This window comes from Aotus nancymaae, unplaced genomic scaffold (assembly GCF_030222135.1).
Source record: "Aotus nancymaae isolate 86718 unplaced genomic scaffold, 86718_ANA_hifiasm-v0.15.2.pri h1tg000028l, whole genome shotgun sequence".
Taxonomy (NCBI): Eukaryota; Metazoa; Chordata; class Mammalia; order Primates; family Aotidae; genus Aotus; species Aotus nancymaae.
Window position 1 is genome coordinate 40,395,933 of NW_026988441.1, and position 25,584 is coordinate 40,421,516.

Here is a 25,584-nt window from a genome sequence, read left to right on the forward strand (position 1 = left end):
CGCCTGAGCCACCACGCCCAGCCTATTCCTTCACTTTTTTCTTTTTTTGGTGGGGGGGACAGAGTCTTGTTCTGTGGCCCAGGCTGGAGTGCAGTGGCGCGATCTGGTCTTACTGCAACCTCTGCTTCCCAGGTTCAAGCGATTCTCCTGCCTAAGCCTCCCGAGTAGCTGGGACTACAGGCGCCCGCCACCACGCCTGGCTAGTTCGTTGTATTTTTAGTAGAGACGGGGTTTCACGGCATTAGACAGGCTGGTCTCAATCTCCTGACCTTGTGATCTGCCCGCCTCGGCCTCCCAAAGTGCTGGGCAGGAAGCCTGGCATCACCAGTGCAGTCACCACTGTATGCCCAGATCTTGGGCGGGTTAGGTGGACCCAGCAATTTGCGAGGTCAGGCCAGCAGACCAATAGAGGTCAGGAGTTCGAGACCAGCCTGGCCAACGTGGTGAAACTCTGTCTCTACTAAAAATACAAAAGTTAGCTGGGCGTGGTGGCGGGAGCCTGTAATTTCAACTACTTGGGAGGCTAAGGCAGGAGAATCACTTGAACCCAGGAGGCGGTGGTTGCAGTGAGCTGAGATCGCGCCACTGCACTCCAGCCTGGTGACTGAGCGAGACTCTGTCTCAAAAAGACAATACTTGGCCAGGCATGGTGGCTCACGCCTGTAATCACAGCACTGTGGAAGGCTGAGGCGGGAGGATCACCTGAGGTCAGGGGTTTGAGACCAGCCTGGTCCACAAGGTGAAACCCTGTCTCTACTAAAAATACAAAAATTAGTGGGGCATGGTGACGGGTGCCTGTAGTCCCAGCTACTCTGGAGGCTGAGGCAGGAGAATCTCTTGAGCCCAGGAGGCGGAGGTTGCAGTGAGCTGAGATCGCGCCACCGCACTCCAGCCTGAGCGACAAGTCTCAAACATGAAAAGAACACCATTTGTCTCCATCTCGTTACGGGAGAGAGACTCCAGCCAAGGCAATGGGGACAGAGGGAAGGGATGGGGGAAGGGGCACACCCTGGCAGGCCTGGCGATCACAGCAGCCCCCTGGTGGGAGGCACCTCGTCCCCTACCGTGAACCCAAGGCGGTACCTGCAGGCCCGCTTCCTTCGTTACACCCTGGGAGAGGCAGTTCTCGGAAGCCTCCCACCCACGGCTCCCGTTCCCATCCCTGGCTCCCGGGGAAGGCGAAGAGGATTCCCACCGCCAGGTGGATGCCAGCCAGCCCCGCTGACAAAGAGTTAAGTCGGCCCTCCTAGCAACTCCAAAACACCAAGTTTAGGCGGCGCGACAGCAAAATCCAGCAGTTGGTTAGCAAAGGGATTGGGTGCAGATGGATGGACCGTCTGGGCTGCGGAGCCCAGGGGCCTGAAAAGCAGTCGTTCCTGACCCGTCCTCCCCAGCCCTACCTGGAGCAGGCCAGCGGGTGGAGGGAAGACACCCCAGACTGCAGGGGCTGGAGAAGCAACCCCCTCCCACAACAGAGAACTGGAGCGCGGGGCCCTCGGCTGCGGATGCTGGCGGTGAGCTGGGTTGCTAGGCGACCTCGGTGAGTGTGGGTGGGATGATACCGGGCGTGTGGGCAGGGCTGGAGCCCAATCCTGCAGGAGGTGCTGGAAAGACAAAACGGAAGGGCAGGCTGACAGCTGCCTCTGCAAGGTCACGGACAGCACAGAGACACGGTCGCTGGGATGTCACTATCAGTGTGGCGGGCAGCGTGTCCCTGGCCGGGCTCAGGGTCCTTGGGGAAAAGATTGTCGCTGCTGGTCTTGTCGCTGGCTGCCTCCCTAGTTGAGCATCTAGGACTAAGATGTTTGGGGTGAGCAGAAAAGACCCGCTTATGTCGTTAAGGTGGAGAAGGGACCTGGGTGGGAAATGGTCACTCCCAAGTTTTGGAAATGAAACGCATCAGGAACCGTCAGCCAGGCGCGGAGGCTCACGCCTGTCATACCAGCACTGTGGGAGGCTGAGGTGGGAGGATCACTTGAGGTCAGGAGTTCGAAACCTCGTCTCTACTAAAAATCCAAAAATTAGCCAGGCGTGGTGGCGGGCGCCTGTAATCCCAGCTATTCGGGAGGCTGAGGCAGGAGAATCGCTTGAACCCGGGAGGCGGAGGTTATGGTGAGTCCAGATCGCGCCACTGCACTCCAGCCTGGGCCACAGAGCAAGACACCGTCTCAAATAAATAAACAAAAAGAATAAAATAAAAAATAAGACGGCAACATTTATGTTACGCATATTTTTCCACATAAATTTGTTTTTCCCATGAATTGGGTTTTTCCCACAATGAAAAACTTGGACAATCCAGAAGAACAGAAGAAGGAAACAAAGCAGCGACCGTGAACACTCTGGTCCCTCCTGCTTTCTTGTGCTTTTTCTTTGTGTGTTTTTTAATTTTTTTAGATGGAGTTTTGCTCTTGTTACCCAGGCTGGAGTGCAATGGTGTGATCTCTGCTCACTGCAACCTCCGCCTCCTGGGTTCAGGCGATTCTCCTGCCTCAGCCTCCCTAGTAGCTGGGATTATAGGCACACGCCACCACGCCTGACTAATTTTTGCATTTTTAGTAGAGACAGGGTTTCACCATGTTGGCCAGGCTGGTCTCGAACTCCTGACCTCAGGTGATCTACCCTCCTTGGCCTCCCAAAGTGCTGGGATTACAGGTGTGAGCCACTGCACCTGGCCGACTTTTTTTTTTTTTTGAGACAGTCTCACTCTTCTTGTCCAGGCTGGAGTGCTGCAGTGGCACAATTTCAGCTCACTGCAACCTCCACCTCCTGGGTTCAAGTGATTCTCCTGCCTCAGCCTCCCAAGTAGCTGGGACCACAGGTGCACGCCATCGTAACTGGCTAATTTTTTTTGTATTTTGGTAGAGACAGGGTTTCACTGTGTTGCCCAGGCTGGTCTCAAACTCCCAACCTCGGGTGATCCACCCACTTCAGCCTCCCAAAGTGCTGGGATGGCAGGCGTGAGCCACCGCGCCCAGCCTCAACTCCTGTTCTTCCATCTGCTCATTCATTCCATATGTGTGTTGAACGCCTGTGATGTGTGCTGGGCCATCATTCACATGGTTTCCCTGTTTCTCCCATTGAGAATGTTGACATTTATTCCGTAGACAATCAGGAAACACCGCCTTCCTTGGGGCACCCAAGGATGAGCCAGAAGCCTGGCTAACACGGTGAAACCCTGTCTCTACTAAAAACACAAAAAAACTAGCTGGTTGCACGCCCTGTAGTCCCAGCTACTTGGAAGGCTGAGGCAGGAGAATCTCTTGAACCTGGGAGGCGGAGGTTGGGGTGAGCTGAAATTGCACCACTGCAGCACTCCAGCCTGGCCAACAAGAGCAAAACTCCGTCTCTAAATACATAAATAATTTTTTTAAAAATCACATACACAGGTAATTAAAATGAAAGTCGCACACAGAATAGTGACCCCAGATGCTTTCCCTCGTGAACGCTGGATTCTAGGCTATGAGAAGATCTTTCCAGGTGCTGCTGATGTTTCAGGCTCCCTGCCCAGTGACCAGCCCCCACCTCCCCACCCCACCCCACCTGCCCCCATCACCCGACAGTGAAGCCAGTCTGTGGTGAGGAGGCTTCCATCAGCTCTGTGGCACACCATCGTCGTTCGCCAACAGAGAGACCAAAATCCACAAAGAAAAGTAACTTGAAGGAGAGAGACAAAGAGGGCAGAAGAAAATAGTTTTAGAAAAATCCTTATGTTCCTGATTCCAACACAGAGACAGAAAAAAGCAAAACCCACGTGCGTCTTATCCTCAGAGGATCGCAGAGGATGTAACAGCCAAGCAACAAGTATAAGTTTGCTTTTACTTACTTTATTTATTTATAATTTTTATTTTTTTTTAAAAAAGATGGGGTTTCACGATGATGGCCAGGCTGGTCTTGAACTCCTGACCTCAGGTGATCCACCCACCTCGGCCTCCCAAAGTGCTAGGATTACAGGCATGAGCCACCGCGCCCGGCCGATTTATTTATTTTTTGAGATGAAGTCTCCCTCTCCGTCACCCAGGCTGGAGTGCAGTGGTGTGATCTCGGCTCACTGCAACCTCCACCTCCTGGGTTCCAGTGATTCTCCTGCCTCAGCCTCCCAAGTAACAGGGATTACAGGTGTGCGCCACCACACCTGGCTAATTTTTGTATATTTAGTAGAGACGGGGTTGCGCCATGTTGGCCAGCCTGGTTTCAAACTCCTATCCTCAGGTGATTCTCCCACCTCGGCCTCCCAAAGTGCTGGGATGACAGGCATGAACCACTGCATTGGGCCCAGAAATTCTTGTATTTATTTATGTATTATTTGGAGATGGGGGTCTCACTGTGTTGCCCAGGCTGGTCTCAAACTCCTGAGCTCCATGAGCCACTGAGCCCAGCCAAGTTTGTCTTTTTTTTTTTTTTTGACATGGAGTCTTGCTCTGTCGCCAGGCTGGAGTGCAGTGGCACAATCTCGTCTCACTGCAACCTCCGCCTCCTGGGTTCAAGCGATTCTTCCGCCTCAGCGTTCTGAGTAGCTGGGACCACAGGTGCATGCCACCACACCCGGCTAATTTTTGTATTTTTTTTTAGTAGAGACGGGGTTTCACCATGTTGGCCAGGATGGTCTTGATCTCTTGACCTCGTGATCCACCCACCTTGGCCCCCCAAAGTGCGGGGATTACAGGCGTGAGCCACCGCATCCAGCCAAGTTTGTCTTTTAAAGAGGAACATTGAAAGAACCAGAAAGAGCCCTTGGAAATTAAAACTCTGATAGCCACTGGGTATGGTGGCACATGCCTGTAATCCCAACACTTTGGGAGGCTGCGGCAGGCAGATGGCTTGAGCTCAGGAGTTTGAGACCAGCCTGGGCAACATAGTGAGACTAAAAATAAAAATAAAAAAATTAGCCAACATGGCGACAGGCACCTGTAGTCCCAGCTACTTGGGAGGCTGAGGCAGGAGGATCGCTTGAGCCCAGGAGGTCGAGGTACAGTGAGCTGTGATTGCATCACTCCAGCCTAAGCAACAGAGTGAGACCCTGTCTCAAAAAAAAAAAAAAATCTAATAGTCAAAATTAAAATGTCAATAGAATGAGTTGGAAGAAAAAGTAGAAAATGGGGGCATGGGGGAAGGTAGGCAAGAAAATGAGCAGCTCAGTCCAAGAGGTCCACCCTATGTCAACAGCGTGTTCCACAAAGACACCAGAGAAGCCAAAGGGGAAGAAATCACCAATGATAGCATTCAAGAAAATTTTCCAGGAAGAGAACACATGAAAGAGCCCACCAAGTACTTGGCACAATGGTTGAAAATAGACCCACACCAAACCCACCACTGTGAAAGTGCAGAGGTAGAGAACAAGAAGATTCTAGAAGCTTCCAGAGAGAGAGAAAGAGAAATTAACCATGAGACAGGCAAAGGATGAGGAAACAGGACAACTTATGATCTTGCAGCTGCCCAAGACTAGAAGCTGGAAAACATGGGTCAAAAGAAGATTATCCACCCACAATACTCTCCTTAGCCAAACCACCAATTACCCGGGAGAATAGGAGAAAAACACTTTCTCTGGAAACACTAGGGGGTACACATCCCTAAAACCAGGAAGCAAACCAAGAAACAGGAAGACCCACACCCAAGAAACAGGAGCTACATCCCAAGAATCCCCTTGTGCTGAAGAAGAGGGGGTCCAGGATCACAGCTGGGCAGGAGGAGCAACGAGTCCTGAGTGGAGAAGTCAGTTACGGTGGAGAGGCTGGGGAAAAGAGAGAGCCACAGACACATAAAACCAAGGCGATGACTAACTCCAGGGAAATAAAAAAGCAGGTCCCAGAAAATGATGTTCTTAGTATCCATTGTTCCACTGTAAATAATACTTATATTAATATGTACTATAAGCACTGAATTTTCATGTAAGCAAAAATTGTGATTTAACTACTGGGGGAGCAGAATGCCTAAGAGAGCTAAATCTTGACCTTCCAGAATAGGAAGTCAATGGACGACATCCGACTGATAAATCAAGAGATGGGTCAAACACATGACTTGGGAATATGGAGGTAAACACCTTGAAAACAGCCAATGTAAACAGCAACAGCAACCCCTGAGGGCATCATATTGCTATGTCTTCAGCACACAGTAAAACAATCTATACATATCATCTACTGTTTGTACCAACAAGAAGGGGCTCATTGCTGAGTTGAGGAGCTCTATTTATATATTTTGGTCTTATTTTTTTTTAAACACTTCTTGAGAGCTTATTACATGCCATGAGTATCAGCACATTTAATCTAACAGATTGAAAAATGCAGCCAGGGCTGGGCGCGGTGGCTCACGCCTGTAATCCCAGCCCTTTGGGAGGCTGAGGAGGGCGGATCACGAGCTCAAGAGATCGAGACCATCCTGGCCAACATGGTGAAACCCCGTCTCTACTAAAATACAAAAATTAGCCGGGCATGGTGACATGCGCCTTTAATCCCAGCTACTCAGGAGGCTGAGGCAGAAGAATCGCTTGAACCCAGGAGGCAGAGGTTGCAGTGAGCCGAGATCATGCCGCTGCACTCCAGCCTGGGTGACAGAGCGAGACTCTGTCTGAAAAAAAAAAAAAGTAACATGAAAGTCAAATTTCAATGTCCATGAATAAAGTTTTCTTGGAATGCAGCCATGGTCTTTGGCTTCTGTGCTATCTGTGATGTCAGTTGGGACAGAGACCAGCAGGCCCTTTATAGAGACAGTTTCCTGGCCCTGAGTTCAAGGATGAGGTCATGGAGGATGAAGGTAAGAGGGGGCCTGGAGGAGAGACTTGGGGGCTGCTCATGAGTAGACGGGGTTTGTCTTCCACAATCATGTGTATGTCCCTTGGTCTTTTCTTTTTTTCTTTTTTCTTTTTTCTTTTTTTTTTTTTGAGATAGGGTCTTGCTCTGTTGCCCAAGCTGGAGTGCAGTGGCATAATCATAGCTCACTGTAGCCTCGACCTCCCAGGCTCAAGTGATCCTCCTGCTTCAGCCTCCCGAGTAACCGGGACTACAGGCATGCATCACCACACCCAGCTAATTTCTTTTATTTTTTTGTAGAGACAGGATCTCACTGTGTAGGCCAGGCTGGTCTGGATCTCCAGGGCTCAAGCAGTCCTCCCACCTCGGCCTCCCAAAGTGCTGGGATTACAGGCGTGAGCCTTCGTGCCCGGCCCCTCCTTCCTCGGACTTTACCCTTTCATCTGCTTCCGTTTATTGTTCTGTAAGAGCCTTTTCTGTTCCAGGCTTCAGACATGAATGGATGCCGGAGCCAGGCCTGATCATTACCCTAGCGGGGAACATATAGTCTTCCGTGGGAAGCAAGGACGCGGTGAGATTGACAGTAATGCGGGGGACAGGATAACAGGTAGGGATTCTGGCTTTGACAATAGAGTAACTAAGGGTGGCCACGATGGGCTGGCCAGGGAGGGTCTCTTGGAGAAGCTGAAAGTGCAGAGAAGTAGTTGGCCTTGAGAAGAGCTGGGGAGAGCACGTGCAAAGGTCCTGAGGTTGCCTGTGCCTGGAGGTTTTGGGAGACAGGAGAAGCTGGAAGCAGAGGTGACAGCCACTGGACCATGAGGGTAGTGAAGTGCCGGGAGGTGCGCTGAGCTTAGTGGGAGCCATGGGAAGCTTTTATTTTTTTTTTTGAGAGTCTCACTCTCTGTCGCCCAGGCTGGAGTGCAGTGGTCTGATGTCAGTTCAATGCAACCTCCGCCTCCTGGGCTCAACTGATTCTCATGCCTCAGCCTCCCGAGCAGCTGGGATTACGGACATCTGCCACCACGCCCGGCTAACTTTTGTATTTTTTAATAGAGACGGGGTTTCACCACATTGGTCAGGCTGGTCTCGAACTCTGACCTTAGTTGTTCCACCCGCCTCGGCCTCCTAACGTGCTGGGATTACAGGCGTGAGCCACCGTGCCCGGCCGGGAAGCTTTTAAGGCCAGATGTGACACAGATCCAGTTCCCATGGATGAAACCTGCAGGTGTGGCTGGAGAGCAGCCTCCCCGGCTGCATCTTAAGGATGAGGAAGATGGGGCAAGGGTTTTCCATCAGAGGCACCCAAAGCAGCTCGCCCCAAGAGGCCCTCCGCTCAAGGATTTGAGAATGGCGTGGCAGACAGCAGCTGTGGTTCCAGAATGAGTGATGCAGCGTTCTTCCTCGAAAGAGCCAGCATTCCTCCCCTGAATCCCGGAGTCCCCTGGCTGGGGGGAGAAAGCTAAATTTAAAGGCGTGCTAATTGGGGCAGTGTGATCTGACTGCGGACTCCAGCCAAGGACTGGCTAGGCAGGGGAAGGCTTCCACGGAGGCCACGGCGGCTTGGGTGTCCCCACGTCCAGCTGCAGCAGCCCCCCACCCAGCCTGTCCTCCAAGTTCAGAAGGCCCAATTGTGAGGCCGAATGTGGTGGCTCACACCTATAATCTCAGCACTTTGGGAGGCTGAGGCAGGCAGATCACCTGATGTCAGGAGTTTGAGACCAGCCTGGCCAACATGGTGAAACCCCGTCTCTACTAAAAATACAAAAATTAGCTGGGCGTGCTGGTGCATGCCTGTAATCCTAGCTACTCAGGAGGCTGAGGCAGGAGAATTGCTTGAACCTGGGAGGCAGAGGTTGCAGTGAGTCGAGATCACACCACTGCACTCCAGCCTGGGCAACACAGTGAGACTCCGTAACAAAAAAAAAAGAGAGAGAGAGAAGGGGCCAGGCACCCTGGCTCACCTGGGCAATATGGTAAGACCTCCTGTCTCTACAAATAATTTAAAAAATTAGCCAGGCATGGCTGGTTTGCGGTGGCTTATGCCTGTAATCCCAGCACTTTGGGAGGCCAAGGCTGGTGGATCACGAGATCAGGAGTTCAATACCAGCCTGGCCAAGATGGTGAAACCCCGTCTCTACTAAAAATACAAAAATTAACCAGGCATGGTGGTGGGTACCTGTAATCACAGCTACTCAGGAGGCTGAGGCAGGAGAATCACTTGAACCAGGGAGGCAGGGTTGTAGCGAGCCGAGATCGAGCCACTGGACTCCCGCCTGGGCGACGGAGCGAGACTCTGGCTCAAAATAAATAAATAAATAAATAAATAAGGGGAGGAGGTGGAGAGTTCGGCGTCTGGTGAGCTGGTCCGTTGCAAAGAACAAAAACCTAGTGTCACCTGACTCGGAATGGAAGTGGGTTTACGGAGTGATGGAAGGATGTGCTCATCCCTCTGCCCGGCTGTGATCAGGGAAATCTAATTTGAGTCAGCAATTCCACATTAGTCTGTTAATTCCAACTCCTCACTTCTGGTACTAGTTTGAGTATTGGGAATCCCTTTGTTTGTAAGTGGCAGGAACCCCTTCGGGAAGAAATCAAAAAGGAGAGACTGGCTTCTGAAACGGTGTCATGTGAATGCCAGGCGTCGCTGGTCCTAAGGATATGGAACCAGTCCTTCCCTTGGGATTCAGTCTCTGTCTTGGCTGTGTTTCCTTCAGGCTGGCCTCCTTATCAGACAGGCTGACGGGCTCAGTCACCAAGGCCAAGGTGAGACGGCCAGGCCCACACCTGTCATACAGTGAGATAAGAGAGCTAGTGTCTCTAGCAAGGGATTCTTTCAAGGGGACTTTGCTCTAGGAAGTGTGGGGGTGTCCTTGGGGAAGGCTTTCCCCAAATGGTGCCACGTGAGTTGTACGTGGGAGGGTGAGCTTGGAGAGGCCAGATGGACACAGGGGGAAGGGCATTCCAGGGAAAGGGAACAGCCAGTGCAAAAGCATGGAAACTCCTGCAGCTGGGACTCACTAGATTATTAGGTCCTCGGTGGGAGAATAAGAAAACAGGACGTGGGGGATCAGCTGGAGGCCAAAGATGAAGAGCCCCGGATGCCAGGCTGAGCATTTTAGGCGCTCTCCTGCAGGCAGTAGGGAGCTATGGAAGGATTTAGAGTGTGGGAGGGCCACAGTCACATTTCCATCCCTTGGCTATGCAGTGAAAGGTGAAAATCTGGAGGCAGCCAGGACACCAGAAAGGGGACTGCTCTGTCACCAGCCTGCACCAGGAGGGTGACCTGCGGATCAGAGAACTTCTGAAATCAAGTTGACAGGGGGTTACCAAGGATGAAAAGTGGAGGGTGGGGAGTTCAGGACTGGAAGCATCTGGGAGTGCAGGCTACCCACTCAGTCTGGTATATTTCAGATAGGGTCTTACTCTGTCGCCCAGGCTGGAGTGCAGTGGCGCGATCACAGCTCACTGTCACCTGGCCCTCCCCGGCCTCAAGCAACTATCCCAACTCAGCCGCCTGAGTAGCTGGAACTAGTCCACCCAAGGAGGGGTGAGTCCCCAGCACCCTGGCGGAAGGCATTAGAGACTGGTGCAGCCACCTCTGGGGCCTGAAAGAGCCTGGAGTCTTTGTGATTCAATGTGGCCAATTCTTGGCCAGGCGCAGTGGTGCACGCCTGTGATCAATCCCAGCACTTTGGGAGACAGAGGCAGGTGGATCACCTGAGGTCAGGAGTTCGAGACCAGCCTGGCCAACATGGCAAAACCCTGTCTCTACTAAAAATACAAAAATTAGCTGGGCATGATGGTGGGCACCTGTAATCCCAGCTACTCAGGAGGCTGAGGCAGGAGAATCACTTGAACCTGGGAGGTAGAGGTTGCAGTGAGCCGAGATTGCGCCACTGCACTCCAGCCTGCAATGACGGGAGTGAAACTCCATCTCAAAGAAAATAAATAAATAAACAAATCGAAGGTTAGCTGGGTGTGGTGGCATGTGCCTGTAACTTCAGCTACTTCGGAGGCTGAGGCAGGAGAATCGCTTGAACCTAGTGGGTGGAGGTTGCAGTGAGCGAAGATCGCACCATTGCACTCCAGCCTGGGTGACAGAGCAGGACTCCATCTCAAAAAAAAAAAAAGCAAAGTGGCCAACTCTTGGATGCCTCCCAGGACGGGGGGCTCACCCCCTCCTGAGGCTACCCCTTCTGTAGCTCTGCGGATTCAAATAAACCACAGGCTCAAATCTGTCCCCCTAGAGTCAGGCACAGCTCGGTGTCTACGTCTCCACTCAGTGCAGGGGAGCTCCCTTGGCGATCTGGGAACCCGACAGCAGCTCCTGAAGCCCACCCTCCTCTGGACTCAATCCCGTTGGTTCCTCTTATTATCGCTCCTGGGGTGAGGCCTCCCACCGGGAGCCCTGGGGCTGCTTGGGAGGACTGACACGAAATACCATTCATTTGCAGAGAGAGGAAGAGGAGAAAGTCTCCGTGGGTGCTAGAGTTTCTTCAACGTCCCTCTCATGCCGGGACATTTCCCTGCTGAACGAAGAGAAGGCGGACCTCGGCGAGGGACCTGTGGTCAGCAGCAGCTTCTGGTGAGAGACAAATTAGGCGGCTGGGTTTTCCGCTGCAAATATTTTGACATAACGCTTCCAGCTGAGGCAAGTCACGGTGGTTTATCATATACGATGGGCCCGCAGTGACCGTGACAGATGGACAGCTGCAGGGTCCCCAGCCCCTTCCAGGGAGCCACACCCTAGACTATCCCACAGCCAGATCCATAAAGCTGTAGGTGCTAAAATCGTAGACAGAGGCATCCTCCTCAAAGATCTTTTTTTTTTTTTTTTGAGATGGAGTCTCACTCTTGTTGCCCAGGCTGGAGTGCAGTGGCGTGATCTCGGCTCACCACAACCTCCACCTCCCCGGTTCAAGCGATTCTCCTGCCTCAGCCTCCTGGATAGCTGGGATTACAGGCACCCGCCACCACGCCCGGCTAATTTTTGTATTTTTAGTAGAGGCTAGGTTTCTCCATGTTGGTCAGGCTGGTCTCGAACTCCGTACCTCAGGTGATCCTCCCGCCTCGGCCTCCCAAAGTGCTGGGATTACAGGCATGAGCTACTGCACGCAGCCCCCCAAAGATCTTCAAATAGTAAATTACAACTCCATGAAAGAAAATTGAGGCCAGTAGACCAGGCACGGTCGCTCACGCCTATAATCCCAGCACTTTGGGAGGCCAAGGTGGGTGGATCATCTGAGGTCAGGAGTTTGAGACCAGCCCGAACAATATGGTGAAACCCCGTTTCTACTAAAAGTACAAATATTAGCTATGTGCAATGCCGTGCACCTGTAATCCCAGCTACTCAGGAGGCTGAGACAGGAGAATTGCTTGAAACTGAGAGGCAGAGGTCGCAGTGAGCTGAGATCGTGCAGTGGCTCACATCTGTAATCCCAGCACTTTGGGAGGCCGAGGTAGGAGGAACATTTGAGTGCAGGAGTTTGAGACCAGGCTGGGCAACGTAGCCAGACCCCATCTCTATTTTTAAAAAATAAAACAAAAAGCAAAGCTGTCCCCTCCCAGCCTCACCTGCCCTCGTATCCCTGGGGTAACCCTGCTGTCAGCGGGCGAGTCTCCTTCTAGAACTTTCCCCTTGGATTTGCTTGTGGTGACTCTTTATTGAACAGCAGCATGCTGGCGGTGGTAAGGTTGTTTCTAACAACTGGAGATTTTCTCTCTCCCTCCCTTTTTTTTTTTTTTGGAACAGAGTCTCTCTGTCTCCCAGGCTGGAGTACAGAGGTGTGATCTCGGCTCACTGCAACCTCTGCCACCCAGGTTCCGACAATTCTCCTGCCTCAGCCTCCAGAGTAGCTGAAATTACAGGCACCTGCCACCGCACCCGACTAATTTTTGTATTTTCAGTAGAGACAGGGTTTCAACATGTTGGCCAGGCTGGTCTGGAGCCCCTGACCTCAGGTGATCCGCCTGCCTCGGCTTCCCAAAGTGCTGGGATTACAGGCGTGAGCCACTCGGCCCAGTCTGTAGATGGGATTAAATTGTTGCTATTGAGATGAGAGGGCATCCTGGGTGATCCGGGTGTATAATATATAATAAAATACATGTGATGTAAGATAACAGGCCTTGTGCTGTGCACCTGTAGTCCCAGCAAAGGGGAGGCTAAGGCAGGAGGATCGCTTGAGCCCAGGAGTTTGAGGCCAGCCTGGGCAACACAGAGAGACCCCATCTCTAATAATAATAATATAGTTGCCTAGTCTGCTGCCTAAGTTCCTTAATACAGCTGTTCTGTAATTCTCTTGTATTTGGGCCTCTGCTCCCTCTAAAATCATGCGACGCCTCCAAGTCCAGACACTTAGCCTTTTGGGGTAACAGACGATTAATTATGGGTGCAGGCCACCTGGGCGCCTTGGTTCATTGCCCTCCTGAGATGAGCTTCATCTTTGTTTTAGAGGACTCATCCCTTAGAAAGGAGATAAGGTTCCAGGCGTGGTGACTCACGCCTGTCATCCCAGCCTTTGGGAGGCCGAGGTGGGAGGATCGCTTGATCCCAGGAGTCCAAGACCAGCCTGGGCAACAAAGTGAAACTTCATGTCTACGAAAAGTTGGAAAAAGAAACAATTACCCCGTAGTCCCAGCTACTCCCGAGGCTGAGGCAGGAGGCGGGCTTGAGCCCAGGTGGTCAAGGCTGTAATTAGCTATGATCATACCACTGCGCTCCAGCCTGAGGGACAGGGACAGAGGGAGTCCGTCTCAAAAAAATTAAAAAAAAGATAAGGACCTGCAATGGGTGAAAGTGGATTGGGTGGTTTGGTCACCGGAACCACGAAGCCATCGCTAGGGGCAGGGCCCTGTCCACCAAGACCACGTGAGCGCAAACTCTTCCGTGAGGCGGAAGCGAGTGGGGCCCCCACCCTCCCTATGGAGGAGGCAATCCCGGCTGGAAAATGGGTAGCTCCTGCCTCTGGGCAGAGCCAGGACCCCCCAGCTCCCAGAAGCCCCTTTTACCCTCCAAGGAGGGCTGGTCTAAGGAGTTTGCATCCGGATGACTGAAGCTCCCGAGGATGCTTTCTGTTACCCCAATTTTCCCTTAATGTTGATGATGATGATATCCATAGTGGCTGACATTTTGGGGGGCTCTTTTTTGGTCAACCACAAATAGCTCTCTGAGGCGCTGGGTGCTAAAATGGGCGGCACGGAGAGAGTTGAAATTGCAGAGTGCGAAAGGCCCTCTGGGTGTCCGGGCTGGGCGCCTTGCTTACCTCCCCGGACGGGCAGCTCACTCTCTCTCACCCCCTAGCCCCCGCTCCCAAGAACCCCGCTTCCCAGGGTGGAGCGGGGGTGCACGCCAGACGGAGGTAGGTTAGCGCCCGGCTTGGAGCCCGCGTGCCCGGGGCGCTCGAGAGGCGCCGGGGGCCGCGGGGGCGGGGCGGGGAGGGGCCGGCGGCGGCGGCGGCGCGCCGAGCAGACCGCAGTGCGGCCGGCGCTAGGACCCGCGGGGGCCTCTCAGGCCGCGGCGCCTCCCGCTTACCCCCACTCCCCGACCCTCCTTCGCCCCCAAAATGAGGAAACGGAGCAACTCGCTCCAAGTTGTGCAGCCGGGACCGCCTCGGGGTGCGCAGCCGGCTCGCGGAGGCCCTCCTGGGGGCGGGCGCGGGGCGCGGCCCGGGGACGCCCCCTGAGCAGGTGAGCGTGTCCACGGGGAGAGGTGGGGACACTCCGAGGGCGGGGTGGGGGAAACCCCGAGGGCTCGGGGCGGGGGTGGGCCCGGGACGTGCGCAGGAAGGGCCGGTGTGCGCGCGAGTGTGCGCGTCCCGGGCGCGCGGCGGGCGCGCGGCGGGGGCGGAGGGTGCTCCGAGGCGACCGGACCCGGCGTGGCGGTGGCGGGGGGTTCCCGGGTGCGGGTGTGCGCGGCTGCGAGCCCCGGGCGTGTGTACCCGCGCGTCCACGTGGAGGGCTGTGCGCGTGTGTGGTCGAGATGCGTGTGCGCGGCCCTGCGTGGCGCCCTGCGTGCCTGGGTGGCCCGGCGCTGGCGCCCAGGTGTTGCAGTGTGGGGTGGCTGTGTGTGTGTGCCGGGGGCTGAGGACAGGTGCGCACGTTCCCGGGTGTGGAGCGCCTGGGCGCGCGGACGTGCGGGGACGTGTGCACACACCTGTTTCCAGGTGGACAGGGTCCTTTGCTTATCTGCGCGCACCTGCGTCCGAGCCCCGTGCGTTTCTGTGCGTGTACATGCATCTGTATGCGTGTGAGTACACGTGGGATTGGATGATTTCAGGGGAAGTGCATATTGGAGGTGCTGAGACTCACCCCCCAACACCCTCCATTTCCCATCGACCAGCAGTTGGGGAGATGAGGGAGGCAGGGAGGGTCCCCCACTCCTGTAGCAATGAGTGACGTTGTGTGTCTGTCCTGGGTTTGTTGGGGGGGGATCAGAGAGGCTTGGCCGGGTGGCCAGAGGAGCCCAATAGGGCTGCAGGACCCGCCCCTGGCCCCAGCTCCACCCCAGGGTCAGAGATTCTTGGGAATGACCTTGACTCATCCCTATCTCCCCACCCTGCCTCTGCCTACTTACCAGAAAAGAGGAAGAACCAGGCTCCATCCAGTGGCACCCAGCTCCCTGCCTCCTGTGCCAGCCACCCAGCCTGTGGCAGGCCATTCCCAGCGCCCCCAACTGTGGCCACTTGCTCAGTGTGCCTCTCCTCTGCCTCAGTTTCCCTCGGGGGGCGATGGCGGGTCGAGGTTCCCTGGTTTCCTGGCGGGCATTTCATGGCTGTGATTCTGCTAAGGAACTTCCCCGGGTAACGATCACCTCCCAGAAGGGCCTAGGGGAGCCAGCCTTGGGTCCCACCTGGGATGCCTCTGGGGGGCTCTCTCTGTACCCCGCCCCTGGCCGTTGTCCCCACCTGGCCTGGGGAGGAAGTGGTAGGAACTGGACCCTGGGTCCCAGCCCAGCTCCCTCCCATCTGGACTCTGCCCCTTCCCCAGGTGAGCCCCTGCTTCCTCCGCGCCCGGCACCCCCCACCCATCTCAGCCAGGATGCCAACGGTGAGTGTGTCCAGCCGGTTCCTCTGCCCCCTTCCTCGGGGGGCTGTCCTGTCTGCCCCCCTATCCCCCTTGCTGGACTCTGCCTGGTCTTTCTTAGTCACCTTGGCATCCTGACCTTCTGTCCCGGGCCCCCTCTGTTTGTGACCCTTTTTTTTTTTTTTTTTTGAGACGGAGTCCCACTCTGTCGCCCGGGCTGGAGTGCAATGGTGCAATCTCGGCTCACTGCAACCTCCAATTCCTGGGTTTAAGCAATTCTCTTGCCTCAGCCTCCCAAGTAGCTGGGATTACAGGCTACCGCCAGAACGCCCAGCTAATTTTTTTGTATTTTTAGTAGAGACAGGTTTTCTCCATTTTGGCCAGGCTGGTCTCAAAGTCCTGACCTCAGGTGATCCACCCATCTCGGCCTCCCAAAGTGCTGGGATTACAGGTGTGAGCCCCCGAGCCCCGCCTCTGTTTGTGACTCTACGATTTCTTTCTGTGAGCCCCGCTCTCCCCATCTCCCTCCTTCCCCGATGTCTGCCTCTCTGCTCTTTCCCAGTCTCCATGCCTTTCTCCCTCCTGTCCTCTCTCACCCCCTGTGCCTCTGCTCCCCACATCTCCGTGATGTCCCCCCTCCCCCACTCCGGGCCCCTCTGCAGAGGCGCTGGACCCCGGGCACCCAGTGTATCACCAAATGCGAGCACACCCGCCCCAAGCCGGGGGAGCTGGCCTTCCGAAAGGGAGACGTGGTCACCATCCTGGAGGCCTGCGAGGTGAGCGGCAGGTGGTGGGCATGGGTGCTCGGGAATGGGGGCTCCCCCAGGACCCCCACCCCACCCGCCACACCAACGCTGTGCTTCCTCCCTGGCAGAACAAGAGCTGGTACCGCGCCAAGCACCACACCAGTGGGCAAGAGGGGCTGCTGGCGGCCGGGGCGCTGCGGGAGCGGGAGGCCCTCTCCGCGGACCCCAAGCTGAGCCTCATGCCGTGAGTGGGTGGGACGGGGGCCTGGGGTGGGGGGCAGGAGGTGACCCCCTGCCCGGTCCACAGCCCGGCCTGACCCGCCCCTTCTGTGGCCACAGGTGGTTCCATGGGAAGATCTCCGGCCAGGAGGCAGTCCAGCAGCTGCAGCCGCCCGAGGACGGGCTGTTCCTGGTGCGAGAGTCCGCGCGCCACCCCGGCGACTACGTCCTGTGCGTGAGCTTCGGCCGCGACGTCATCCACTACCGCGTGCTGCACCGCGACGGGCACCTCACCATCGACGAGGCCGTGTTCTTCTGCAACCTCATGGACATGGTGGAGGTGCTGCCACCCGGAGGCCCCACCCCGTCCCTGCAGGGGGGTAGCCCCGGGACCCCCAGACTCTCCTGTGTAGAGATGGAGGGGCTGGTCACCTGACCTCCACAGCCCCATCCCCTCCCCAGCAGCTGGGCAGACACCATCCCTACCTCCTGTGCTGACCACCCGGGAACCCCTGAGCTCTGTGCTTCTCCAATACGGAGATGAAGGGAGTATTCCCTGGGCCCCCCAGACCCCCACTCCATCTCAGATGGGCAGACAGGGGGACCCCCACGCTAGTATCCTCCCTAATGCAGAAATGAGGGGGCTGATCCCTAAGGACTGCCTGTCCCACAGGAGACCTGAGTCAGCCTGGTTCTACCTCCAGGGACTAGGATGACTTCTTTGGGGACCCCCAGGACTCCCCAGGTTGACACCAATCCAGAGGACCTCCGCTCCTTTTGGCCTGCCTCTTTTCCCATTCCAGTGGAAACCAGCCTCTCTTCTCCCTGGTCCCGCCCACCCCAGCCAGAGCCCACCAGGGAAAGGGACGGGACGCCAGGGTTCCCTGCCCTGGGGCAGGGCTCACGGCCACCCCCGTATCCTGCAGCATTACACCAAGGAAAAGGGCGCTATCTGCACCAAGCTGGTGAGGCCAAAGCGGAAGCACGGGACCAAGTCGGCCGAGGAGGAGCTGGCCAGGGGTAGGGGACGCCCGGGAGGGCACGCCTCCTTCCCCGCCCATGTTAGCGCAGCCCAGGAGGAAGGACCCTGGGACCCTGGGCCTCTGAGGCCAGATCATCCAAGCCTGTCCCCATGCACAGCTATGGGATAGAAGACCTGGGCTGCCTTGGGGGTCCACAGACGCCGATCAGTCCTTTATTCACTAGGCCCCCACCTTTGCTGCTAATCTCTGTCACCATCATCCACCATATCATCTGAGCCAGAAACCTGGCCCCGAACCTCCACCCACCTCCCCCTCCAGCATTCCCTCTTTGACCTGGTGAACCTGCTCCCCTCTCCTCCCCACACAGCCCAGCCTCAGTCCCTCTGATCAGACCACCTCCTTCCCAGGGGGCAAGTCCCCCTTCCAGGCCAGGCCTTGAGTGCAGCCCCAAGGTTATCTTTCTATCATGAAATCGTGCCTCCGGGAAGACAGGCCCGCAGCTTTTCTGCCTTCCAGAACCTGCCCGCATGGCCTGAGCCACCCTTCCAGCCTCATCTGCAAAGCCCTTCCTCCACGCATCCACCCCTCCCAAGTCAACTGTGATCATCATTGTTTCCTTCATGCCTCTGAGCCATTGTTTATTCCGTTCCCTTCGCCTGAAATGCTTTTCCATCCCCTGAGTAGTGAAATCCTCAATATTTAAGGTCAAAAGCAAATGCCTCCTCCCACCCCATGTCTGCCTCCTTGGAAGTTCGTCTCTGCTGGGGAAATCTGTACCCATCAGGGATGGCACCCAAGTGGAGACTACCATCACCCTGACCAATGATCCCTTAAGAGCACCGCATTTGGAGGGGGTGCTTTCTGGAGGGGGAGGGGGAAGCCTGCAGAACCAACCAGAGGACAGTGGAGGGGCCAACACAGGAGTGCCTGGGAGAAGGGTTAGGGAGGCCAGATCCTGGAATATTCTGGAACCTTTATGGGTTTTTATTTTATTTATTTATTCTTTCGCCCTGTGTGTGTTTCTGGGTGGTCAGAGGTAAAGAACTATGTAGGGAAGAGCCCAGAGGGTATTTGGAGGGACAAGAGGTCTCCAGGTAGCCAAAGAGAAAAGGGCAGCTCTTATCTCTGAGACCTGAAACGTTTCCTGGCACTGCCCCCTGGGCCTGGCAGGGAGTTCCTGGAGGGCAAGTGTGGAGTCTGAGGGTCTCAGCCAGGCCCCCAGCTTTGACCATTCACCCCACTGTCCCTCCTGCAAGCTCCTTTTTGCTCAGGTCAGCCTGAGATGATAATTCTGTTTCTTCCAACAACAATAATTGGTACCAGGAGTGGGGTGTCTCTGATATGTCCCAGGGGCATTGCCAGGCCCAGCAGCCAATCACATGTGTATCCACAGCTGCAGCACTGTGAAAGACATCACCTAGTCTCACCAAGTAGAACCCCCAGTGGGAGGGTTTGGGGGGCCCATTACTGCCCTGACTGGGTCTTCACTCCACAGCGGGCTGGTTGCTGAACCTGCAGCATTTGACATTGGGAGCGCAGATCGGAGAGGGAGAGTTTGGAGGTGAGTGGACAGACTGGGTTGGGGGTGCTGGAGAAAGGTGGAGGGTGCATCTGGAGGCTTTGGAGTCACAGAGCTGAATTCAGACCATACTTAACCACCTACTGGCCGTGCACCTGAGGACACACAAATCGCCTGAGCCGTAACGGCAGCTGTCATGAGGAGTAAATTCACTCAGGCAGGCACACAGTCGATGTTAGTGAGCTCTTCACACTCCAGGCCCTTGAATAGTCAGTCCCTCTGTTCGGAACACCATTCCCTGAAATTATTATTCTGGAAGGCTCTGGGGTGTCGATCAGGGGTCGGCAGACTCTCTGTAAAAGGCCAGATTGTAAATGTTTTCTCCTTTGTGGGTCAGGTAGTTCCCGTCACAACTGCTCAAGCCTGCCCTTGTGGAGTGAAGGCGACCGCAGGCAATATGTAAACATGTGGGCGTGGCCATGAGAACTGTGGCTGAGAAATTTGAATTTCATATAATGCCCACATAGCCTGAAACAGTACTTATCTTTTGATTTGTTTTTCCAGTCATTTAAAGATGCAAAAACCAGCCAGGTGCAGTGGCTCATGCCTGGAATCCCAGCACTCTGGGAGGCCGGGGAAGGAGGATCCCTTGAGCTCAGGAGTTCAGGTCCAGCCTGGGCAACGTAGCAAGACCCCCATCTCTACAAAAAAAAAAAAAAAAAAAAATTAGCCAGGCATGGTGGAGCATGCTTGTAATCCTAGCTACTCGGGAGGCTGGGATGGGAGGATCCCTTGAGCTCAGGAATTTGAAGCTGCAGTGAGCTGTGATCATGCCACTGCACGTCACACGGGTGAGAGACTGAGACTCTGTCTTAATCAATCAATATTTTAAAAATAAAAGTGCAAAAAACATTTTGAGCTCAAGAGCCTTGCAAAAAGAGGTGACGCAGTAGATTTGGCCCCCGGCAGGTAGAGGTTTGCAGACCCCTGCCTTAGATGGTTCTTTTTTATTTTTGAGATGGAGTTTTGTTCTAGTTGCCAGGCTGGAGTGCAGTGGTGCAATCTTGGCTCACTGCACCCTCCACCTCCTGGGTTCAAGTGATTCTCCTGCCTCAGCCACCAGAGTAGCTGGGATTACAGGCATGTGTCACCATGCCCAGCTAATTTTGTATTTTTAGTAGAGACAGAGTTTCTCCGTGTTGGTCAGGCTGGTCTCGAGTTCCTGACCTCAGGTGATCCACCTGCCTGGGCCTCTCAAAGTGCTGGGATGACAGGCGTGAGCCACCGCGCTCGGCCAGATCGAGATCTCTTAGATTTGGGGTCTCCAGGAGCTTGTGAGGGCTGGGAGGATTGGGAGCGTGGGAGCTGCATTTCAAGGTCTGGGGACTCACAGCTGTGTGACTGTTACACAGGCATCGGTGTGAGTGGGTCTGTCTGCCTGTCTCTCGGTCCCTGTTTCTGTTGGGGGTTCTGATCTCGCCCCATTCCCCACCCCCACTCTCCCAGCCGTCCTGCAGGGTGAGTATCTGGGGCAAAAGGTGGCCGTGAAGAACATCAAGTGTGACGTGACGGCCCAAGCCTTCCTGGATGAGACAGCCGTCATGACGTGAGTCCCGGGGTGGGGGTCGGGGACCCTGGGATGGGGGCTCCCAGCTCCGCCCTCACGCCCACCCCACCGCCCCCAGGAAGATGCAGCACAAGAACCTGGTGCGTCTCCTGGGTGTGATCCTGCACCAGGGGCTGTACATCGTCATGGAGCACGTGAGCAAGGTGGGGCGGGGCCCCGGCAGGGAGGGGGGCATGCAGCCGGGCAGTCCCGACACCCCCCAGCCGTCTCCCACCCCGCCCAACAGGGCAACCTGGTGAACTTCCTGCGGACCCGGGGCCGAGCCCTCGTGAACACTGCCCAGCTCCTGCAGTTTTCTCTGTGAGTGGGGCTCTTGGGGTGCTGGGGCACGGCAGTGGTCGGGGATGGACCCCAAGATCCATCAAGGGGACACTGAGGCACAGGGCAGTGAGGCTTTGTGAGTTTGTGGCCCCGGCACCCTTAATTTTCTGAGCCCTGAATGCAGGCGTCATGGCACCTGAGCCCCCGCTGCCCCCTGCCACCCCCAGGCACGTGGCCGAGGGCATGGAGTACCTGGAGAGCAAGAAACTGGTGCACCGTGACCTGGCCGCCCGCAACATCCTGGTCTCCGAGGACCTGGTGGCCAAGGTCAGCGACTTTGGCCTAGCCAAAGCAGAGCGGAAGGGGCTGGACTCGAGCCGGCTGCCCGTCAAGTGGACGGCGCCCGAGGCTCTCAAACACGGGGTGAGCCCCCCTTCACCCAGCCCTGGGGCTTTGGGGTCTGAGGGGACCTGTCCCCCCAGCTCTGCTGTGTGACCCTGGGTGTGTCACTTGGCCCCTTGGAGCCTTCAAGAGCGATGGCTCCGCCTCCCCAGGCAGCTCTCAGCCCACAGCTGTTCCTTGTAGCCCCCTCTGGGCCCCAGTTTCTCCAGCTCTGAAACAGGCGTGGGCTTAGGACTGAGGGGAAGAATAACCAGGCTTCCTTCCTGCACTGAGGCTGAGCTGGACTCAACTGTGGGCGGCGTGGGGGAGGAGTCAATGAGGAACAGACCAGAGAGGTCAATCAAGGAGGGCTTCCTAGAGGAAGCAGGGGCTGGAGCAGAAGCCCTGAGGGGGCCCCTCCTCACCCCCATCTTGGGCCCCACAGAAGTTCACTAGCAAGTCGGATGTCTGGAGTTTCGGGGTGCTGCTCTGGGAGGTCTTCTCCTATGGACGGGCTCCGTACCCTAAAATGGTGAGCAGGGTCCCCAAGGAGGCACTGGGTTCTGGGCAGGTCCTGGGACCGTGGCCCTGACCCCTGCCCACGCCTGCCGTCCGCAGTCACTAAAGGAGGTGTCAGAGGCTGTGGAGAAGGGGTACCGCATGGAACCCCCCGAGGGCTGTCCAGGCCCCGTGCATGTCCTCATGAGCAGCTGCTGGGAGGCGGAGCCCGCCCGACGGCCGCCCTTCCGCAAGCTGGCAGAGAAGCTGGGCCGGGAGCTGCGCAGCGCGGGCGCCCCGGCCTCTGTCTCAGGGCAGGACGCCGACGGCTCCACCTCGCCCCGAAGCCAGGAGCCCTGACCCCACCCGGCAGGGCCCCTGGCCCCAGAGGACCGAGAGAGTGGGGAGTGCGGCATGGGAGCCCCGGCCAGGCCAAGGAGGGTCCAGGCCAGCAAGGCGTCCTCCTGGTGCCCACAGCAGGGGCTGGCCCGCGTAGGGGGCTCCGGGCGGCCCGTGGACGCCCCAGACTTGCGAAAGCGAAGGCTGATCGCCCCGATAAAGATGGATTCCAAGGACTGCGGGCGCCTGTGTCTCTCTGTGTCCCTGTGCCCTCTTCCCCGGGGGCCGCCCTTGGCGATCTGCTTTCTGGCACCCCAGGCGCCAGGCATCCTGGGTCCTCCCGTAGAGATCCACCCCTGGGTGCCCTGGATGCCCAGCCCCAGCACTCACTTCCCTACTCTGTGGAACCCGCTGCAGCCCACCCGATGGGACCAATTCACTGGGACCCCACTGATCCTTGGCCGAGTCTTGAGCACCCACTGGCCCTGAGCCCCTGCCTCCTGCCTCCAGGTGTCTGTCTCCCTTCCCCACCTCTGCCCACGGAGGATCTGCCCAGCTGGAACCTGCCCGCTGGCCACTGTGGGGACATGGTTCCCTGGGGAGTTCTGGGCAGGGATCCACTTGCCATTGCCCATGGGTTCCCCACTGCAGTCCCCCAGGGGATGTGGTATTCAGTGGCGGGGACCCCGTCCCGACCCATGGGGTCCCAGGCTTAAAGGATCTTGCAAGGCTGCCGACTGCCCTCAAGGTCCAAATCTCCCCTCCCACCACATCCCTTTTTCAGGCCCCAGCGCCCCACAACCCTACGGTAGCCCCCGTGATGGGACCCCTGGGAGGGTCTGCGTGTGTGGCAGCAGCCCCTTAGGGATGGCTTGGGGAGGCCACCCTCCTCCTCCTCCTGCCTCCGCCTTCATGGCCAGGCACCATGTCGATGGTATCAGGTCAAATCCCAAAAATGCCACTGGAAGTGAATGCCAAGATTACACCCATTTCACAGACGAGGACGCTGAGGCCCAGAGAGGGCAGGTTGCTCACACTGGTTGCCCCAGGGAGACGTGGTAGAGCCTGGATTTGAACCTGGGCCTGTTCGGGTCCACAGCCCTGGTTTCATTCCCCTCTATTCCTGTTCCAGCCCCCGCTTTCTGCATCTCCCTCACTTGTGTTTCTTTCATGCCGGCCTGAACCAGTCATGAAAACCTCACCCATCCACCCTCCCATCTGTCCTCTCACCATCCCCTGATCCAAGCATCTACCCACCAGTCACCTGTCCACCCACCCACAATCCCCACCTGTCCGTCACCTACACATTGTCCACCTGCCATCCACTCATTCATCCATCCTCCCAATCATCCATTCACCCATGTACCCACCTGTTCATCCACCCATATGTCCATCCACCTACCCACAGATCCACCCATCCATCCACCCACATACCCATCATCTACCCATTCATCCACTCATCCATCCATCCACACACCCATGATCTACCCATCCATCCATCCACCCACCCATCCATCTATCCACCCACACGCCCATCATCCACCCACACGCCCATTCATCCACCCATCCATCCACCTGTCTGGTCCATCCATCCATCCACCCACACGCCCATTCATCCACCCATCCATCCACTCATCCATCCACCTGTCTGGTCCACCCATCCACCTGTGTACCCACCTATTCACCCATCCACCCATGTGTCCACCCATCCACCTACTCATCCACACACCAATCATACACCCACCATCCACCCATCCATGCATCCATCCACCCACCCATCCATCCATGTGTCCACTCACCCGTCTATCCATCCATTCACCTACTATCCACTCATCCATCCACCCATATATCCATCCACCCATCCACCTGATCATCCGTCTATCCATCCATTCGTCCATCCATCCATCCATCCACTCACCATCTCCTGATCCACCAATCATCCATCCACCCGTCCACCCATCCACCTAATCATCCATCCGTCCATCCATCCATCCATCCACTCACCATCTCCTGATCCACCCACCCACCCATCCATCCATCCATCTACCCATCCATCCATCCACCAACCCATCCACTTATCTACCCATCTCCCCACCATCCTCATGTCATCCACTCGCCCATCCAGGTCTCTATTCATCCACCTCTCCATCCACTGGTCCACTCACCCATTCATGCGTCCCTCCATCCACTTACCACTGATCCATCAATGTGTCTCCCTACCCACCATCCATGCACGCATCCATCCACCCCTCCCCTACACTCAGCAAACCCAGGCTGAAGGAGGTGGCACGGGCTGTGGAGAAGGGGTGCCGCATGAAGCCCCCCGACGGCTGTCCAGGCCCCACGCATGTCCCCATGAGCAGGTGCCATGAGGCAGAGTTCGCCCGCTGGCCACCCTTCCACAAGCTGGCCGAGAAGCTGGCCCAGGAGCTTGAGAGCGCAGGCGCCCCAGCCTCTGTCTCAGGCTGACTGTGTGCTGGCCCTCTGGGCCCTGAGCCTTACCACGGCTTCTGCAGTGACAGCTCTCAGATGACACTGCCCTTGAACAAAGGCAGGCCAAATGTCCAGGGACCTAGCTGGCTGAGCCAGTGACGCTGGGGGACAGATTCACGGGGACACACTGGCCCTCCCCCCGTCCACTCTGGCACAGTGGGCCGAGGTTTCGAGTTTGCACACATGGGTTCAGTGCTGCCTCGCCCCCTAGCTGTGATGCTGGTCCTGGAGTGACCACCCTGGTTTGCTCCGGGCTGAGGACTTGTCCAGGCTGTGGGACTTCAGTGCCAAATCCAGAAAAGTCCTGGGCAGACAAGGGCTTTTTCCCTCTCCGAGCCTCAGCAGCCTCCTCCAGCCAACAGGCACCTTTTCCCAGAGGGGCGTGAGGGCCCCGAGCACCCACAGTGGTGAAGCGAGGGGCACCTGGAAGGCAGGCATACAGCTGGCACTCCATTATTGCTGGGCTCTCAGCTGAGTTTCCCATGGAGCCAGCCTTTGAGGATACACAGAGAGGGGTCTCTGGCCAGGCTGGGCACAGCCCCCACCCCAGGACTCCCAGGCCACCCTCCCATCTTGCCCAAGCAGAGCCTGAGCTGAGACAGAAATGTCCCAAGGTCACGCCGACCTCCTGTGTGTGTGGCCCCTTAAAGCCCTGCGCGCCCTCCGGCCTCACTTCCCCCAGCAGCACCTGAAGCAGGTTAGTGGTTCTTTCTGGGGGAAAATTGAAGGGTGGCGTCTGGAAGGGCCCGGAGTG

The 25,584-nt window shown here is 56.4% G+C and overlaps 1 protein-coding gene across 3 annotated transcripts; it reads left to right on the top strand.

The window, feature by feature from the left end:
* Positions 1–1,279: 1,279 nt before the first annotated feature.
* Positions 1,280–22,573, top strand: MATK (megakaryocyte-associated tyrosine kinase). 3 transcript variants are annotated; one of them, XM_064382084.1, is made up of 15 exons: positions 1,280–1,540; positions 7,229–7,350; positions 11,198–11,328; positions 15,729–15,788; positions 16,427–16,540; positions 16,639–16,754; positions 16,850–17,069; positions 17,656–17,749; positions 19,208–19,273; positions 20,738–20,837; positions 20,917–21,001; positions 21,085–21,158; positions 21,347–21,542; positions 21,946–22,032; positions 22,119–22,573. In XM_064382084.1, exons 3-15 carry the CDS (start codon positions 11,254–11,256, stop codon positions 22,356–22,358), a joined length of 1,527 nt encoding a protein of 508 aa, XP_064238154.1. In that variant the 5' UTR covers positions 1,280–1,540; positions 7,229–7,350; positions 11,198–11,253; the 3' UTR covers positions 22,359–22,573. The 3 variants fall into 3 exon arrangements, with proteins under 3 accessions (XP_064238154.1, XP_012291562.1, XP_012291566.1); XM_012436139.3 differs by lacking the exon at positions 7,229–7,350; XM_012436143.3 differs by lacking the exons at positions 1,280–1,540; positions 7,229–7,350; positions 11,198–11,328 and adding an exon at positions 14,995–15,541.
* The last annotated feature ends 3,011 nt before the right edge of the window (positions 22,574–25,584 follow it).